Source organism: Trifolium pratense, linkage group LG7 (genome assembly GCF_020283565.1).
Source record: "Trifolium pratense cultivar HEN17-A07 linkage group LG7, ARS_RC_1.1, whole genome shotgun sequence".
In the NCBI taxonomy this organism is placed as follows: domain Eukaryota; kingdom Viridiplantae; phylum Streptophyta; class Magnoliopsida; order Fabales; family Fabaceae; genus Trifolium; species Trifolium pratense.
In genome coordinates, this window is record NC_060065.1 from 7,575,200 (window position 1) to 7,594,819 (window position 19,620).

Below are 19,620 nucleotides of genomic sequence, written 5' to 3' on the forward strand. Positions count from 1 at the left end.
AGGGGAGAGCAAAACCCCTCCTAAACCCCTTTTTTGGTTCCCCAAATTGGGGGGATTTGAAGGGAAGGGGAGGAAAAAAATATTCATCTTCAAAAAATGAGATAAATTCAAATCAACTAATTATTTTTCACAAATGACCATGATTTCTCGGCAATCTTCTATTTCTAAAATCATTTTCCGTTAATCAAAGAGGTCCTCTGGCAACCTCGCGGCTATTGGTATCAATGGTTGGGAGAGGTCCTCTGGCAACCTCGCAGCTATTGGTATCAAAGGTTGGGAGAATTTTTCGAAACAATAGATCTGAACACTTAGGTACTAACTAACAACATTGCTACGTTCTTACTTAAAATATACTAGAAAGAGCGGTTCAGTATATAATTGAAAGCGACAGATAGTAAAAGGAGTTAGAAAGAGACATAAAATGTATTTTTAATGAGGAATAAAATAGAGGTAGTATAGTTCATATAGTAGTATACTTAATAATATGATATACTAGTATTATCATATTACACGAATCTACTTAACAATTTGATCAAGTCAAACAAAATGCCGGCAGACACAATAAATACATGTCCAAATGAATAGTAGAATCCCCAAATAAAGCATTACATTATATTTTTGTTCCAAACTTATGTCTTATGTCTCATCCATATTCACTGAATAATGGCCGAAGTTCCTGCCCTGTTCATTTGACAAAAAGGAATCCAGTCAAATTAAATGAGCAAAGCTTAAGCAACTCAAGCAAAAGTAGCAAGAGCAAGGGTACAAACGCAACTGTATTTCATATGTGGCATATTTTACTTATGTTATATTGCAGATAAGGTTTTCGAAATATTTATATTTTGAATTGTACGTATAAAGTTTAAAATGAAGGTGAAACTGAAAGTAGAGCTGTCAAAACGGGCGGCACGGCCGATTTTGGGCCGGCCCGGTCGGGCTTCGTCGGGCTGGGCTAAAAAGCCCGGATAAAAAACGGGCTACCAAAATTAGTGCCCGAGCCCGGTACGGGTTGTCGGGCCGGGCCGGTTTATTTTAAATTTTTTTTTATTTCTAGTGCTCAAACTCGACATTATAAATAGGATTAATAATTCTCGCACGCCTTATTTTTACTCATCCGCTACTTACGAGTTTCTCGCGCCCAATTTTGACGCATCCGCTACTTACGAGTGTCTCACGCGTCATATTTTTACTTATCCGCTATCTACGAATTTTTCGCGCGCCTTATTTTTACTCATCCGCTACCTACAAGTTTCTCGCACCCAATTTTGACGCATCCGCTACTTACGAGTTTCTCGCGCGTCATATTTTTACTCATCCGCTACGTACGAGTTTCTCGCGCGCCCTATTTTTATCGGGCCGGGTTAAAAAGCCCGGAAATAATTCGGGCTAGGATTTTCAAGGCCCGAGCCCGGGAAAAAATCGGGCTTGGCGGGCCGGCCCATTCGGGCTAGCCCGTTTTGACAGCTCTAACCGAAAGTTCTTTAATATGGTAAGAATGTTCTCCTAAAAGATATAGTAGTAAGAATGCTAACCTCAGATAATACCCTCTGCTTATTAAGTAATTGGGTCCTAGCCTTGTTCAAAACCGAATTTGGTGACCTGAACAACCTCTGCACGTAAAAGAATGGGTAGATCAGTAGATAACAAGTGAAAGAAGAAAATCCGGTTAAAGTCCTCGATGAAATCACGATATTGTATAGCACAACTACCAGCACAAACTCACCTTTTCACCACCAGACATTCTATGTTCACCATTGCCAAGATACTTTTTCTTGGGGGAGAAACCAAAGACATCATGCAGGAACTCATTGTCCTAATACCACGGAGGAAAAAAATCAAAAAAAGGCAAAAACAAACTCAACTGCTGCAAGCTTTTGACAACTAGATCCAAAAAAGAAAAATGCAACAAAAATCCAACCTGCATATGTTTAATGAATCCTCCTCCAAGGAAATGCTTGATGAAATTCAGCTGCAATAACAAATATGTCAAAACGCAATTTCGCCTGTGTGAATAAAAAACAAATGAGAGAATGAAAGAAAAACCTGTATCATTTGGGACCACGACGATGTCTGTAGAGAATCACCACCAATCTTCATTGAAATTTCAGGGGCATAACCATCCTAGTATGATAATAAAAGATCAGTACAGAAGCCTTCTGATTCTGATTCATGGGTGCTATATCTTCTATTCTCAAATAATAGTAACAGGGGGGAAAGACGAAGAGTACCACTAACATACCTCAAAAAAATCCAAGATATCTCTAAATAGGTTCCTCTGACTATTGAGATCTTTCTTGGCAGAACCTTTTCCACCAGCCTCTGCAGAAAGATTTTTGCACTGGTTTATCACTTTTCCTTTCAATCCTTGTAAAAATATGTAACTTTCTTGTGGTTTGCTCGCTTCTTGAGGTACATCATTTACATTCTTAGCCTCCGTAGAAAATTTATCTATAACTCCAATTTCAAAAATGAGAGCCAGTGCTTCACCAGCAGCAATTCTTACTGACCTGTCTTCTTTATCTAGAAGACTGGATAAATAAGTTATTGAACTGCAAAGAAAGTAAAATCAATAAGCTGGAACCAAAGGCCAAGACATATAACTATACAAGGAATAAAATAAAATTATAGATAGGGGTAAATATTATCTACAAATAGATTTTCAAAAATGAACGCATGGACTCCCTCCCTTGGTAACCAATTTTCACCAGTCTAGATCTAGAGTTACCTCATCTATGGACTGCAAAATAATTAAGTGATTTAAAGTAATGGTCCTACATCATCTAAGGCATTGACAAACAAAATAACTTGACTGTAGAAAACCTCTTACAGGATGCATGAATGGACATTGGCACTAATCTAGAGCAGAATGAAATCAAAATGCAAACAAAATAATAAACAGTGCTTGCCTTTGCCAATTTTTTGAATTCAGCTTCAAATTTCCCGCAGTGGAGAGGAGAAAAGACCATGCAGATACCACTGCAGTTATTAATTGAGCAGACGGTTTGACCGCAACTACCTAAAGAGTGAACAATTTGAAGCAGTAAATAAAGGGAAGACAAATGGGCACATAGAATTATAAAGAGAAACTTTTTTTTAAGAATGAAAATAGCACATTAATCAGATGAAAAATACTGTGGTGATTAGAAAATAAAGTAACTAGGATATAACAGATCCATACATTGGAACCTAATTTAGGATGGATCACTCGCCACATTATGTCCATTGATCGCTCTGTTTCTTCTTGATCATTCCCACCAACAAACGTGATTATAGCCAAGCAGTCCAGCAACTTCACACACAAATAGCATTAATAAGATAAAAATTCATAAAAGGCGGACAGGAAAAAATGAATACAATACGATATTTCTAAACTCCTCACTGATGGTGCCTTCATAACATCTGTAGTTCTAGCAAGAGATTCATCCAAATGAGTAATACATTCTTCAAAAATCTCGCGTGCATTATCACTACATCCAACTGTCAAAGTCAAGCAACCTGCGATGTAATGCAATGAAATTCAACATTTAATTAACAAAGACAATATATAGATTATAAAACAAACCATAAGCTAGTCAAAATCTTACCAATGGCATGACATGCCAGAGTTATCTCCTTTGCAGATGCCTTCTTGGATCCCTTTTTTATTGAAGCAAGACACTGATGTAACATAGTAGCAAATCTGATAAAAGAAAGCACATCATGGTTACAATAATCATCACTCTAAAATATAAACAATCAGTTGAAATTGCCGGTTATTCTAAAAATTATGCCAGCAAAAATTAAGACCCTAGAAAAACAATGATCATAAATTCACAATTGAAATGCATATAAACATATATCATTGAATTGATAGTACTCATTTACAAGATGAGTCTCCAGTCTCATATATAAGTAACAATTCGTTTTTTTAGATTCATTGAGTAACTACTAACTAATATATCTGGTCTAATATAACCCACTTGGGTTGGTGCATTGGTATTGGCTTGGGACCTGGGAGTGTGCTGGGAGTGTGCTCCTCTTGAGGTGTGAGGTTTGATTCTCTCTGGTGCCAATTTGGGTGGGCTATTTTAGCTTCTTCAAAAAAAAAAAAATATCTAGTCTAATACATAAATTATTCCATGAATCTACACATTAAACAGTTGTCTATATATGAGACCGGAGAGAGTATATGCTCAAGAGATTAAATAAAAGCTTACTTCTTTTCTACAAACTGATGTTGCATATTGCTCTTGAAGGCGTCAATTATGGCCGAAAAAGCGTTTTCCCTAGTAGAACCCCTTCATAAATTCAACAACAACAACAACAAAAATTAATTTAGCTCCTTCCACCTTTCAATGTTCAGATTTAATTTAATTTAATGATAATTGAAAGTTAAGTACCTTTTTTCATCTAATGCATCGAGAGCTTGATCAAGTACAGATTCTTGATCAAATTGAACATCTTCGGTACCAGACACAGACATAAGATCAGATCGAGCAGTTGAAGATGAAGTAACGCTACTATCATCATCGCTATCGAACATCGCAGCAGCTTTAGTTCTCGAATTACCTAAACAAAACAAACATAATCGATCATCAATAAGAAGAAACCCTAAAATCAATTAAAAAAGCTTCAATTTCATTCAATTAATTAAAGTGAGTTAGAAACCCTAGAAACTTACGTTTTCCCATTGTAACAGCTCTTTGTAACGGCTCTTTCTGGTTAGGTTATTTGTGTTAATAGATTAATACTATTGTTAGAATAATGAATGAGAATTTGTTGAAATCAAAGATGAACAAAAATAAGGTTTACAAGGACGAAAATAAACGGAATTGAAGGGTATAGAAATTGAGAAGAATAACGATATAACTGATTTTGATTCGGTTGATGAATAATCCATTCAAGAAATTCTACGTTTATGAGTTTGGAATTGGAACGCTACTGAAAGGGAATTAGAATTGGGATGAAGAATTTGGGATATGTTTTTGTTTGTTTTATCTAAATCGGTCTTAACCTTGAATAACGAAGAACCACACGGCGAGGGTTTTTTTTTCTTCTTAATTTAATGTTTAATTAATTAATGTTTTGCTATTTATTTATTTATCGTGGACCAAAATAAAGGGGATATTACAATTTGGGTAGTGAGAATATTCGGTGGGTGTGTGTGGTTTTGTTTTGCGTGGCGTGTTTTGAGACGTTGATTGGTAACTTTTTTAAGTCGACATAGTGACACGTGGCTTTTGTCGACATGTTTTGGTTGCTTACGCGGATGCGTGAAACACGTGACGTGACAAAGTTGTGTACTTGTGCTTTACTGTTTCGTCGTTGAAATCCTGCGTTTCAACCTTCTAGGAAGTACTAGTACTATGAACTAGGAAGGTGTTTTTTCTTTTTTTGGGTAAGAGTTTTCGTTTTTTAGTTTAGAATAACATAGGGATTACGATTTTTTTATAAAATTACAAATTGATTTATCAATAATAATGGAGCAATATTAACATTTGAGATTACAACTCGCTTTTAGTCGATAGTTGATTTTATTTTAATTAGAGTCGACTTAATTTTGTGGTGCTCCATTTCAAATTCAATGAATGGAGGGCGTTTGTACTTAAGGTGTAACTTCCTTGACCGTTAAGGAGGGGAATGTGCTATTGGGCCTTTGAGCGATTTAGGTCGAGTTCGGCACATGGGAGGTGATACTTCAGGCAATTTTAAAAACTTTTTTTTTTACAAGAAAACATGATCAAAAAATAATAACGAAGTACTAAAGTAATAACAATATGTAGTTTTCTGAGGTGTATAATCGATTTAGATCGGACTCATTTTTAGTTAAATAGTTGTCTCTATTAGGTTAGTTAACTATTAATATGATCCTTTGTAGCTTCTTAAAAGAAATAACTATTTGTCTCTATTCTTTGGAAAAAAAACTCTTTGTCTTTAATTTTGTCATTTATTTTATTTTTTACTATGTTTAACTAGTGTCCTGAGTATACTGTTTAGCATGACCCTTTATTAAAATAAATAAATTCATGGCTTTTATTTTTTTGGACGAAAACTCATGTGATTGTGAGCTAAAACTCAAAATGGTAACCCGCTAAGAATGGGCCTTATTTTTTATCGCAGTCCATGGTCTGACTAAATGGAAAATTGCTTTTTAGGCCACCCTATATTACTCTTAGGCCCCTTATCTTGACCATTTTGCCACAGCTGCTAATTTGGAACTTGTAATACGAATTTATATAACTTCGTATTGTAACTCACGAAGTAACATGACATAACAAAAAAGCTATTTATGGTTCACGATTGCACAAACGTTTCAGACCTTTCGTTTCGCAGATTATGAAGGAAGGCAATTTCGTTTCGCAGCTTACGAAGGAAGGCGATTTCGTTTCGCAGCTTACGAAACATGCTATTCTTGGAAACCCTGCGTAAAATTAGGACTATATAGGGTTTATAACATAAACTATTTTTTCATAACCACTAGAGAACTCATTCGTAATTTTTGCGATTTTGTGACGTTTGGAATGCTTCAAAGCAACATCTATTCATTAACAGGGGGATCCTACATTCATTTGGAGTCACACAACAGGTAATCTTCGCTTTAGACGGTTTTTGTTTGTAGTTTTCATGGTTTGCTGTTAAATTGTCCTTTGGAACTGGCTTTGGTAGTTACGGTACGAAATGTGTTTGGTAGTTACGATACAAACTGAGTTTGGTACATACGTACCATACTTGACAAATTTTCTGATTTTTTGTGCTTGTAGCGTACGTACCAACACAAACCCTTGTTCCTGTCGTGTTTCTGTGAGACGGATAGAGGGGGTTGAATGAAACTGATTGATTGAGTCCTTGTTCGTCGTTTTCGATCAACTAGAGAAACCCTAAAAATGCCCTTCACTATCCCTAAAAAAATAGTTTTCTTCAAACTAATGGAGTGTTGGGGTTTTACTGGTGTAAGATACAAAACTTAGTTGCTTTGTGTGGTAGAATACGAACCCTAGCGTATTCGTTTTGTGTGATACGAAGAGTAGAGTCTTCGTTTCGTATTATACGAACGATAGTTTTTTTTTTTATTGATTTTTGCAATTTTCCCGTGTTGTTGTAGACATAAGACACCACATCGCAATTTACGAAATGAAGTATATCAGGCTCATATCCTAGAATACGAAGTTTATGCGATTTCGTATTGTAGGTACCAAAACGAAACTAAGCCCAAAATTAGGGGTATTTTGGGATTTTTGCGGGGTTAAAGAGCAACATGGGGGCCTAAAAAGCAATTTTTGACTAAATGGTTTATTTTTTATTAGTGGGCTCTAAAAAAATTAAATAACTCACATGGAGTATGTTTTCCGCACCCTCTGATTTTTCAAATATACCACCTCTCCTGCACTCCAAAAAGCGTGTATTCACCTTTTAGGATGTGAACACCCCTATACAAGAAATTTTAGGATTTCACACATTCACCTACTCGGAGGAGAAACCTCTTTTGATTCTTTTAAATTATAGAATTTGAAACTTTTTTACTAGGACAATTTCGTATTCTTAAGTTGTTTATATTTTTTAAATAGTGGTGCTCCTCAAGATTTGAGTTGATGTAAGATATTGCATCCAAAATTGTGGATGATCCAGATGATTGGATTGTTGCAATGTTTGGCTTTGCATCAGCGAGAACATCCACAACTTTAGATGCAATGTCTTTCGATATGAAATTAACGATTAGGAATTCTTCCTATTCTCGATCCCAAGGTACTTCTAGAGGAAGAAAGGAGTCTTGGTTAAACGTTGAGCGCAAATTTCTTCTTTTTGTAGATGCTCTTGAATAGCAGCTTTGGATTTGACTGAACTTGACTGAAGGAAAAAGGTACCAACCAACTATTTTTATTACGTCGACATGAGTTTTTGTATTAGTGAGAGAATCACGAGGTGCATCAATATCTGAAAAGTGTAAACAACTTAAGTAAAAAGAACTTTCTATTTAAAAAAGGTTTCAAGTTCTAGAATCTCAAACAAGTTTCACTTTCTTGAAGGTGAACATGTAAAATCCTGAAATTTCAGGTATATGGAATGTTCACATTTTAAAAGGTGAACGCGTATTCTAAAAGATAAATGTGTAAACTCTTGAAATTTCATGTATAGAGGATGTTCACATTCTAAAAGGTGAACTCGAGGAGAGCATTTTTAAAAAATTAGGAGGCATGCGAGAAGGGGATATAGGATGAGAAAAAAATTATGTAGAGTATATTATAGAGTTCTACCTAACACCAACAATCAAGCTGACCCTATCGGAGATCCACGAATGATGACTAAATCATATGGTATGATGGTGTTTTATCCATACGTTCAATAAGCCTTAGGAAAATAATTGTTTCACCCCTTATAAGTTTGAATGTATGGAGGAAACAATAATGTTGTGAAGAACACTTCTAGATATTTTTTGTTGTTTAAAAGTGCATTTAATTGTGGAATGACAATACTTGATTTTTAAATATTGATTACTTAAAATTCATTCATTTTATTTTGTTTATAGAAAAATTGATAATAGCCACCAGAAACTTATAAAAATTATGTAAAATTCATTCTAACTAAATTCAAAGCAAAAATAACAATTATAAATGCAAATTAAAGCACAAAATCTTAACTTCAAGTTAGAATGAATTTTTCTTTTCTTTCAAGAAATGAAGGTGAACATAAGGTTTAAGAAATGAAGGTCGATCTTGTCACAAAGTGGTTGTTTGGTGTTAAAAGAGGTTAAAAGAGGTTGAAATATATTTGTCACAAATTCCGTCCCGAAAATATTTTGGGACGGAATTTTCAACTATTGTGTGACGGATTTTTCCGTCCCAGATTGAATTTTTTCTAGTAGTGCCTTGTGTTGGAGTTGGACCTAAAAAGGCCAATTAGTCCTATGGCACCACAGCAGCAAAGATTAATAGTTTTATTCATAGAGATATTTTTATCGTCCTATCAGTTATTCAAATATTGTCTGCTATTTAAGTAGTGGATCGCATTTTTTCCAAAAAAATTTTATTTTATAATATTCACCGATAACGGATATATAGAAATAAGACGCGCGATTAACCAATAGGATTGCAAAAGTAACTCTGTGGATACTCACTTGTTGTTACTACCATTACCATGTGAGCACACTGCCCCGTGGGTTTAGGGAGTGACAAATTTGAATAGGAAGAGAAAAAGAAAGGGACAGTCAAAGCATTGGGATTTGTGAGTGAATGAATATATCAAACTCTTATTATACCCTGTCAATGTATGTGAAATACAAGATGATTGAATTGTAAACAGACAGACACACTTTTAATTTGTTGAATAAGTGACATGGGAGTTAGTGGTTGTGGGGTATATAATCCCTTATTTTTGTCAGAAATATTTATAAGTATAAGGAACACCCACCACAATCATGCTCACTACTAGCTTATTCACGACCCAGAAAATTTATATGTGCATCATTGAGTTTTTGGGGTCATTTCATTTCATTTTACCCCCCCTGCATGACAGCTCTTTCCACAATTCAACTTTACATATATAGATAGATGCTTCACCAACCTCAAAATAGGAAATGGATTAGATGCAGTACAGAGTTCAGATCTTTGATATCGTCCAATCAAGATGAACGGTTATGATCTTAATACAATTTTTTTATATATATTTAATATAAATTTTGAGGATAAAATAAATTAGACGATACATGTTCTTGGCCGCATGACTGCATGCTCATCCAAATGCACATATATATAATTCAGATCCCTCAACATAATTTGAATCTTTAGCATTTCCTAATTATTTTTCTTTTTCAAACTTTTTCCATATTTTGGTTTTTTGATTAGTTTTTTTTAGTAAAAGATGAATGGGGACGTTACTTTATTGTTGTTCATCAATTGTGGGCTAGGGGCGTATAAAACAGTTGCAATTAAAGATGGATTACCATATAGAGAAAGTGATACAAAAAATTAAAATGATCAACTACTACATAAGTTATGTTATGTGTATTAAATCTAGAAGGTGACACAAATTGTTCTCGACCGGACAAAAGCCCAATCCACCGATGCAGATATTTGAATTCAGTGATAGAATCACACGACTTTCTATGGCGATCATATGATGATTCATAATTCACAATGGATGTATCTCAACCGCATGTGTAACCGTTTCAGATTCAGAGTCTTTTGCACGTCATCTATATAAAAACCCTAACTTCATGGAAAGATACAATTTTTCACTCGGTTAAACCTCTAGACTCTTCTAAATTCCCTCATTTACTTGAGTTTTATAGAGTCCATGCAAGTACACCTCAGAGTTGAATTCGAATCCAAAATTTCTAGATGTGAGATATTTGTTTTAGACTTGTTTGAGCTTATATTGAGAACATTGGACACTTTGTTTTTTTTACACAATTTGTGCTTTTATGTACTGTTTTATTACTTTAAAAGAAGGGAAAAAAAATGTATAAATCTAGAAAGTGTGGTACAAGTTAAAGTGATTAAACAACTGCATGCAATGCTTTTTTTTTTCAATCAACTATCTCCAACATAACCCTCATTTCCTGGTGAAATAGTACAACAAGTTTTGATTGACCACACCACAATTGGAGTATAAGGACGTTAATGTACATATAAAATATCTGCAATGTGGCAGATTTATACGTGGCGCAGCTTTCCTCAGGAGAGTAATTCCAAATTGGTATGTTTGTTAATTTTGGGTTTCTCATCAACTTTTTCTGCATCATTCAATATGCTCGAAATCCAACTATGCTTCTGTAAAATAATTTAACTTAGTACTATAAAAGAGAAGAATCATTTGATCATTTTAATAAATAAGTAAATCACATGAGCAGCATATATGTTTTTCGAAATCAGCATATATAGTAACAATAACAACGGTTAGTTCCATAAGTCCTAGCTCAACTGACAAAAAAAGAAATAAGAGGTTAAGAAAGCAAAATATATAGGAATATATTTGCATTTTTTTTAAGTTTCAAAATGTTCAACGATGAACCCTCTCAAATGGGTGAGACTGAGATCTGCCCATATTACTATCAAGTCTCCGCTATCAAACCACTCGTGTGTCACACTCTAAATGACTAAATATATCAAGTCTTCTCCGAATCAGATGAATAGTGATGTAGTAATTTTATAGCATAACTCTAAAAAAAATAGGCATGACTATAAGAAGGTAGTAAAGTTGGCAAAGACGACATATAATATGCTGACCTATTGATCGATCCGTACCTAACATATATTACTACCTTTCATAACGGTGGCTAACAGACATAACCTGAGTCCTATATATGATGTCCTTTTCCCTTGGAGTATCAATTTCATTTTCAAAGGGTACGTATAAATCTTCTCAGGTTCATATCACCATGCTAAGTGGTGGGGATGTTTATTAATTATTACTTCTTCATGGTAAATGCCACCTAGGCTTCATATATGACCTACTTCAATGTGATGTTGTTCTTTTCTTATTTTTTACTCTATAAGACAACACATTAATAACGGATGTTCTTTTCTATTTTTTACCATCTAAAATATTTTTCATTCTCATTTTCTGTTTCGAAGAGTATTCTTCCCTTTCGTCCTCATGGATCCTTATAGTTTTTAGGAGAATTCATCAACCTTAAAAAAATATCAAATTTCTATTATTTTTAATCAAATTAGTTGTAAAAAAAATTAATAAATTTTAATCATAAAACAAATGCAAAAATTTGAGACATTATTGCGAGTCTTGTGAGAATAATAAACATCTTATATGAACAATTTATATACATTATGTAAAAATATAATTAAAAATAATATAAAATTGTACTTAATTAAATTAATATACATTTATAAACAGTGTTTTAAAAACCGGACCGGACCGGCCGGTCGGACCGGTCGGACCGTGAACCGGAGGGTGCAACGGTTTGGTTTGACTATTGGACCGGGTAAGCAGTTAAACCGGACGGAACCGGAAAAACCGGAAAAAAACCGGTGAACCAGCGGTTTTGAAAACCGGCGGGTTGACTGCAGTCTCTCTCTCTTTTTTTTTTTCTCAGTCCTAAAACGGCAGCGTTTCGTATTTTTTTTCCAGATCTGCCGATTTTTACCTTTGTTTCGTATTTTTTCTGAAAAAAGTTTGAAACTTTTGGTTGAATCATAAATGAAATTGCAGATCTGTATCACAAATCTCAGATCTGTATCATAAATCAACTACACAACTAAATTTTGATAAAACAAATAAAACATGAAAAAGGTTGAGACTTGAGAAGAGGAAAAAGAAAAAGAAGAAGAAGAAGATGGAGGAGGATAAATGAAATTCCTTTGTTCTGTTTTCTGTTTCGCCATGTGATTATTGTTTGTGGGTGTGTGTTGGTTTTGGATCAGGTTGCCTGTACCTGTTATGCTTCTGTTGTTGAATTATACTTGGTACTTCTTGTGCCTTTTAATTGATATATTTAGCCTTATTCAAAAAGAAAAATTAACTGAAGAAGCAAAGAAGAAAGCAGAGAGAGAGAGAGCCAACATACACTGGTTTAAAAGGAAAGTAAATAAAAAAGGAAATAAATAAATCAAGTTGTTAAATAATAATGGAAATAGTATTAATATTATAATAAAACTTTAGATCTATTATATCCTACTCCTGTCAAAATATTGGTCGTAGTATATTAGTTTTTCCACTAACCTATCAAAGTCAAACTGTGGCATGAATGATGAAATTTCACATTCTATTGGCGGTAATTAATACCTCAATATTTTTATTTGTATTTTGTAGTATAATTTTAATGTGTGTGATGACAATATTTATGATTTGAATTCAAGAATTTGTGACATTATGAGTTTATAAAATTTTCAAATTTTTATATTCTTTATGATTTTTTTTAAAGACCAAGTTATCCTATATAGTTTTATTATAGAGACCGGTTCATTCTATCGGTTTAATCCGGTTTAATCTGGTTTGTCATGCGGTTCGACCAGTGACCCAGTGGTTCGACCAATGAACCAGTGACCCAGTGCCCTCGCCGGTTCGATGACCGGTTCGATTTTTAAAACACTGTTTATAAATATTCGAGGATCAAATTTCTATCCCCATCTCCAAAACTCTGTCAGTGGAACTTTCTCACCAATAACATCTCCACGAAAAAGAATCTCCATCTTAGTCTCTAAATGGGAAAATCGCTACAGAATCCCTATTTATATATGAAACTATATAAAATCAAGAATTATATGTATAGGAAAATACTATTTTTTTTTTGGATACAGGAAAATACTATTATTATCCGATTTTTTCTTAGAGCTGCAAGGGTTTGTGGCTGGTAACATTGTAGTCCCTCATTCACTATACAAATTAAGAAAAGTTATAAATAAAACAGTGTAATAGTAGTTGAATGTTAATAGTGTTCATAAATGTAATATAACATATAGTACGTCCATGAAGGTGAAGTTTTTGGTCTATATCAAGCATGCTCGTAGAGCTAGACTAGTCCTAAGCTCAAATTAAAAATTTTTTATTCGAACTTTATACGTGTTTTTTTACCGTGACATTATCCCATTACCTTAAATTTGCCTTATAAAAAAAATCAAAACAAAGAGAGACACGAAGAAAATTAAAAGTAAGTGTTTAATGAATTATTCTGAGGATGAATTGTTTGAAAGAATACAAATTTAATTTTTTTTTAATAAAACAATTTTTATCAAATTTTATTTTACTTCCGACCTAACATTGAATTTCTCATAACCTCTAGAACCGAAAGGTTAAAAAAACTTATTTTACTAGTGTTTTTTTAAGGAAGTAATGTATATACATTTATACGTGTTTTATTGAGCTTAGATGTTTTTCCTAGCTACTTCAGACCGAGACGTTATCCCATTACCTTAAACTTTGCCTTATAAAAAAAATCAAAACAAAGCAGGGAGGGATACATGGATGGAGATAGTGTGGCTAGATGGTGTGGCTAAAGCCATACCAGATTTTTTGAATTTTTTTATATACACATAAATATATATTGTGTTAAACAGTGTTCTGGAACATTAATTAAGCATATTAATAAGAAATTTTTATTTGTGCACTTAATATTTTAAAAATATAAAAAAGTTATTTTTTTTAATATTAATTTTATCTTTGATTTCTTGTTCTGATATGTTTAACAAGTGTCCCGGGAACACTGTTTAGTGTGACCAAAAAATCAACAGAATTGTCTACACTTCAAGTGAAGTAGTGAACATATAGAACACATATGTTTCTCTCAGCCTCTTCATCAATCATCTTCATCACCCACCCTCCCCATAGCTAAGGTTGACCCAACGTAGTTAGAGACTTAAAACAATTTTTATTGTCAGGTCCTATAAAATAAATAAAAAAAATTGATTTTACAATGTGTTTTATGCTTGAGTCTCTCATTGTCATTTGCAACTTTTGATGTGAAAAAATTATTGAGGGATGATTGAATTTTATTCAAATGATTTTGTAGATGTGCCAGAAGTGATTGTGACACATCAACTTCAAATTATGTTAGAGATGTTTAATTTTAGCCACATCAATATTGTGTCTAGATCCGCTCCTGAAACAAAGAGAGAGAGAGACACAAGAAAAGCAAAAGTGACGTAACCAAATAGTTCTGGTCAAGTGCTTAATGAGTTCTATTCAAGATGATTTGTTTGAAAAAGAATACAAATTGATTTTTTTTAATAAATTTTTTTTTATCAAATTTTATTTTCCTTTCGATCGAACATTGAATTCCGAGAACCCTTTCTCTAGATCCAAAGAGTTAAATAAAAAAAATTGCAGATAAACTTTATTGTCATTAAGTTCTTACCACAATATATATATCACAAATAAACATCAATATTGGGGGTACTGCAAATTTCCATCCTTGCTAGCTGTTTGAAAATAAATTGCAAAGAAAAGGCATATACTTTGAATTTATCATTTTAGTTTGCATTGCTTCCGGCCTGGGAACAAAATGCATGTGGCTATTCATTTTCTCTATCCATCGGCAGTAAGTAAGAATTGTGAAAGAGACTGGAGAGATAGCAACTTAACATAGACATTACCACAGCATAGTACACATTCGTGCAGAGATGATGAGTTATATAATTAAGTTTTGTTCTTAAGTATGTGAACAAAGCCCCCACTGACATGGAAACATAAACTTAGATAAATTTCAGTTGTATTATTACATTACTACGATTATATATGGAAAGGATGGACCATTCTGGCTTGTATAATTTTATTTCATCAATATTATTGACTTGGAATACATTTTACTTTTGAATTTAATTTATATGCATCGTCGGTGTAAAGTTATTTTGCACATGCGTTCAATAATAAACCGACACATCATGTATGGTCATTAAAAACACATGATGTGTCACATTCATTAAATGATGTGGCAACGCGTCATTGGATGTATGTCTAAAAATAATTTACACCGACGGTGCACAATAATTAAACTCTTTTACTTTTACCTTATTATCTTATTTTTACCTTATTATTATCCAGTTATAAATCCAAAAACATGATCTCTTTATTTTTTTAAATTTTCAAAATTTTCTTCTTATTTTCGGTGATTGTCATGTATTACTCATCAGGGCTGTCCCTGAAATTTTAGGTGTCTGTCGAAATTTTAAATTTGATACTCTTATTTAATCTAATTTGCGATATTATAGATCATAAATAAGATTTTAACAACTTTAATTTTGAAAAACTCCTCCTCTCAGCCTCTTTTTTTTTTGTTCGAGACTCTTATCCTATTTTAAGCAAGCTCTTTTTCAATGGAAATCAAAACAAGATTATTTAATCAAGATTTCTTAGTTTTTTTATTAGAGTCTAAGTTTTGTTTAATGATGATGATGATGATGATTGTCAACATCGTAATATTGAATTGTTTGAACTTCTACTTAATTCAACGTTGCCATCACAACCATTTTGCACAACATTGGTAACAATAAGATCAACTTTCACAACGTTTTTAATTCTGAATTTGTATGGTCGCACACAATAGAGAAATGGTTTAAGAGCTTTTCAATTATTTTTTTTAAGTTTGGGGACTTCAGTGTTAGATATTGGGCCTAAATTTATGCAAGCCCAATGTGAATTTGTTGTATTTAAGTCCATTACTTGTATGAGGTGTTTGGCCTATATAAGTAAGTGTGGTACACTTTGGTAAATCAATGAGAATAACCCAATTTGTCTTCACAAGTGGTATCATCACCACAAGATCCAAGGCCGAGACCGGTTTTGCAAAACCAACTCAGAAAGTTAGTTACAACCGTTTCAGACAATTTTTAAGTTTATTTTTTAAAAAAAAATTTGAACTCATAAACTCACCATAGACTCACGAGTCTTTACGAGTTTACACTAGTCTACCTGAATCTATCAAAAAAAATAGTTATATGGACGATTTAACTCATGTTTACCTCCTTTTATAAAAAAAAACTCATGTTTACCTCTTAAACTCATAAACTCGTACAATTCTACGGGTCTATACCTTGAAAACCATGAAAATTATTAATCAAATCATCACACCATCCGGATGCATTCCAATTCAAACCATTTAAAAATGTGATCCCTTATAAAAGACAAGTACATATGATCCCTTCAGGGGTAAAAAAAAAATGCTAATTTGAAGTTAAAAATTAAAATTTTAACTTTGAATGTGCTTGTCACGTGCCTTTCTATACATTACATGATCCATTTAATTTTGTATATTTTTCTTGTAAAAGTTAACAGAAGATGGTACCCAAATAATTATTTTTTGGCAGAAGACAACAGTTATGGTAAAATTCTTGTACATATTTTTATCAGTTTATATTATTATTTTGTACAAAGAGTGAAAGAGAAATGGGTACATTTGACTGGTCAGGGACAGGGGGATCAGATTGAGAAGTGTCTTATAGTTTATGATCATCTTGCAGTGGACCCTCAATCAAAGGATGCATCTCTTCTAAAACTTGATACCAGTACCACAATTAAGTTCAGTACTTGACCCCCCACGTACCCTGCATCACAGCTGGGGATCGAAAGAAAAAAGCAACTCTCCCTAAATCCATGTCATGTGACACAAAATTAATCTCAACATTGAATTAATTAAAAGATGGTGAGATGAATTTTTATCATATACTGTAAAATAAAATGAGCGTAAATTTTGTGCTATTTAGATTTTCAAACTGTTATGGACTTTATTTGAAAAGAGGATAGACTGTTTTATTTTTAAAGATGGATTAAGAGATCACTCTCTTTTATTTTTAGAGAAGAAAATTTTAGTGTAAATTATTTTAATTTTTTTTGTCAAATAGTCTAGTTGCTAAAAATTTTACTCATAAGATTGATAACTGGGATGATAGGAATTCGAACCTCAAACCCTTTATATAAATGTAATGTCCTATCAACTGAGTTAACCTCACGGAATTAGTGCAAATTACTTTAGTAAGTTGAAATAGTAAACAATAATAAGCATGCAATTTGAGAGTTCTACATATAACTTGATGAGCATTTCCTTGTTGATGCTTTAAAGCATGTTATTTTGCTGATTTTTTCTTTGCTAATTTACCAAATAAATAAATAATCAATTTTTAGATTGATTCTCTCATATTTGGAAAAACATACTCACGCCTATCTTTATTTTTAGAGTAATCAGTCACTTTAGTCCCTAAACTATCACATTCTCACTAATTCAGTCCCTAAACTATTAAAACCAACTAAAAGGTCCCTAAACTATTTTTCATCCATCAATTAGGTCCCTAAACTATTTTCCATCCATCAATTTAGTCCTCCGTTATCTTTTCCGTTAACTGTTCTTTAAAACCCTAAAATCCAAAAGCTACTTTTACGCTTATATCTCTCTTCTCGATCAACTCTCTCAACTCCATTAATTTAGTCCTCCGTCACCAACTCTTTTTTCTTCAACCCCCTTCAATTGCATCTTCGTATCTCTCTCTTCTCGATCAACTCTCTCAAATCATCTCAATCTGAAAACCCTAGCGCCACCTATACGCTCCAATTCCGATTGTCGTCGTTGTTTTAAGGTACGTTTTTCACTGTTTTTCGTTCTAACTTTTATAAATTTGTAAGGGTTTATTCTCACTTGTTAATTTTCATGAATGAAATTTGTGTTTTTTAGTACAATGAACCGTGTTGTTTTAGCTTGAACCAAATTTGTTTTAGCGTGAACCATGTTGTTGTTGCTTCTTTTTTCGCTTATTCATGTTGCTGCTATTTTGAAGCTTTTGTATCTCTTATATTATTACCATCTATATTATTGTTTATGTTGCTTTGTGGTCCTAATTTGTTTAAGTATTATAGTGACTGTACTGAGGAGTGGGTGATTGGTTAGGCTGTACCGAGGAACATTTTCTTTTTTTATCAGGCTACTGGCCTTACCTTGCTTTCCTAATTGTTATCGTTTAAGGAGCTTGCTTCATTTCGTTTGCCTTATTTTTTCTGTTTCGTGAAATTTCTTCTATAAGAATGTAACAGAGAATCGATCCTCTTGTTGTATTTTCCTCTTTTGGCTTATAGCTTGGGGCTAAAGAGGATTTGTCCTTGACTGGGCGCATTGCTTTTTTCATTTATCTATTGATCTAGCTCCTTTCAGTAATACAATTTCTTCTTCTAGATAAGAACTAGTAGTAGAATCATGAGACATAAATATTTCAAATGTTTGTGTCTGCTCTTATGTGTTACAGTTGCTTTTTCAGTGTTGTTTAGCAGTAATGAATTATGTTAAAAATGAATTTGATTTAACAATATGGTTTAGAGACTATTTGTTTTAGCAGTAATTTGATTTAGCAGTATGATTTAGCAGTAATGATTTAACAGTGTTGTTACTATTTTGTTGTTTTTAAGATAGTTTAGGGACTAAATTGAAGTATTTTTTATAGTTTAAGGACTACTAACAGTCACTTAACGGAAAAGTTAACCGATGGACTAAATTGAAGGATGTGAATATAGTTTAGGGACCTTTTATTTGGTTTTAATAGTTTAGGGACTAAATTGAAGGATGTGAATATAGTTTAGGGACCTTTTAGTTGGTTTTAATAGTTTAGGGACTAAATTGAAGGATGTGAATATAGTTTAGGGACCTTTTAGTTGGTTTTAATAGTTTAGGGACTAAGTTGGTGAGAGAGTGATAGTTTAGGGACTAAATTGACTGATTACTCTTATTTTTACTCACTAAATGGTTATTTTAATCCAAACCGTTATTTGACTCGACCAAAATGGTATTTTTTTTTTTACCCACTAGTTTGCAGGAAAAAAGATTAGCCTCACACCATATCTAACCCAAATCAATAAATTTTGAAGGAGTCAAATAATAGTTTTGACCAAAATTGCTAAAACGAAAGTATCAAAATAAATAACCGATAATAGGAGGAGATTAACTTTTTGTCAAAAAAAAGAGGAGATTATCTCATGTGAAATTTTTCTCCGGTTCAAAATCATCACCATTTATTTATTTTTATAATGGGTCAAATTATAAAAAGACTAATTGAACGGCGGATGTCAAGACTAGACTCCCTCCATTAATATTCCCACAAGAGATAATCCGTTTTCAAATGTTAATTCTCGTAAATCTATTAAAATAAAATGTTAAAAAATACTTATATTTATAAAATATATGCCAATATTATTAATATTACTAATTGAGTGAATTTT

At 32.9% G+C, this 19,620-nt stretch overlaps 1 protein-coding gene across 1 annotated transcript; it reads right to left on the minus strand.

The window, feature by feature from the left end:
• Positions 1 to 404: 404 nt before the first annotated feature.
• Positions 405 to 5,401, minus strand: LOC123894287 (interferon-related developmental regulator 1). The gene is made up of 13 exons (XM_045944245.1): positions 4,661 to 5,401; positions 4,380 to 4,548; positions 4,197 to 4,277; positions 3,585 to 3,679; positions 3,380 to 3,495; positions 3,179 to 3,289; positions 2,907 to 3,016; positions 2,240 to 2,549; positions 2,044 to 2,121; positions 1,919 to 1,969; positions 1,724 to 1,813; positions 1,533 to 1,610; positions 405 to 681 (listed from the first exon to the last, which is right to left on the minus strand). Exons 1-13 carry the CDS (start codon positions 4,668 to 4,670, stop codon positions 637 to 639), a joined length of 1,344 nt encoding a protein of 447 aa, XP_045800201.1. The 5' UTR covers positions 4,671 to 5,401; the 3' UTR covers positions 405 to 636.
• Positions 5,402 to 19,620: the final 14,219 nt, after the last annotated feature.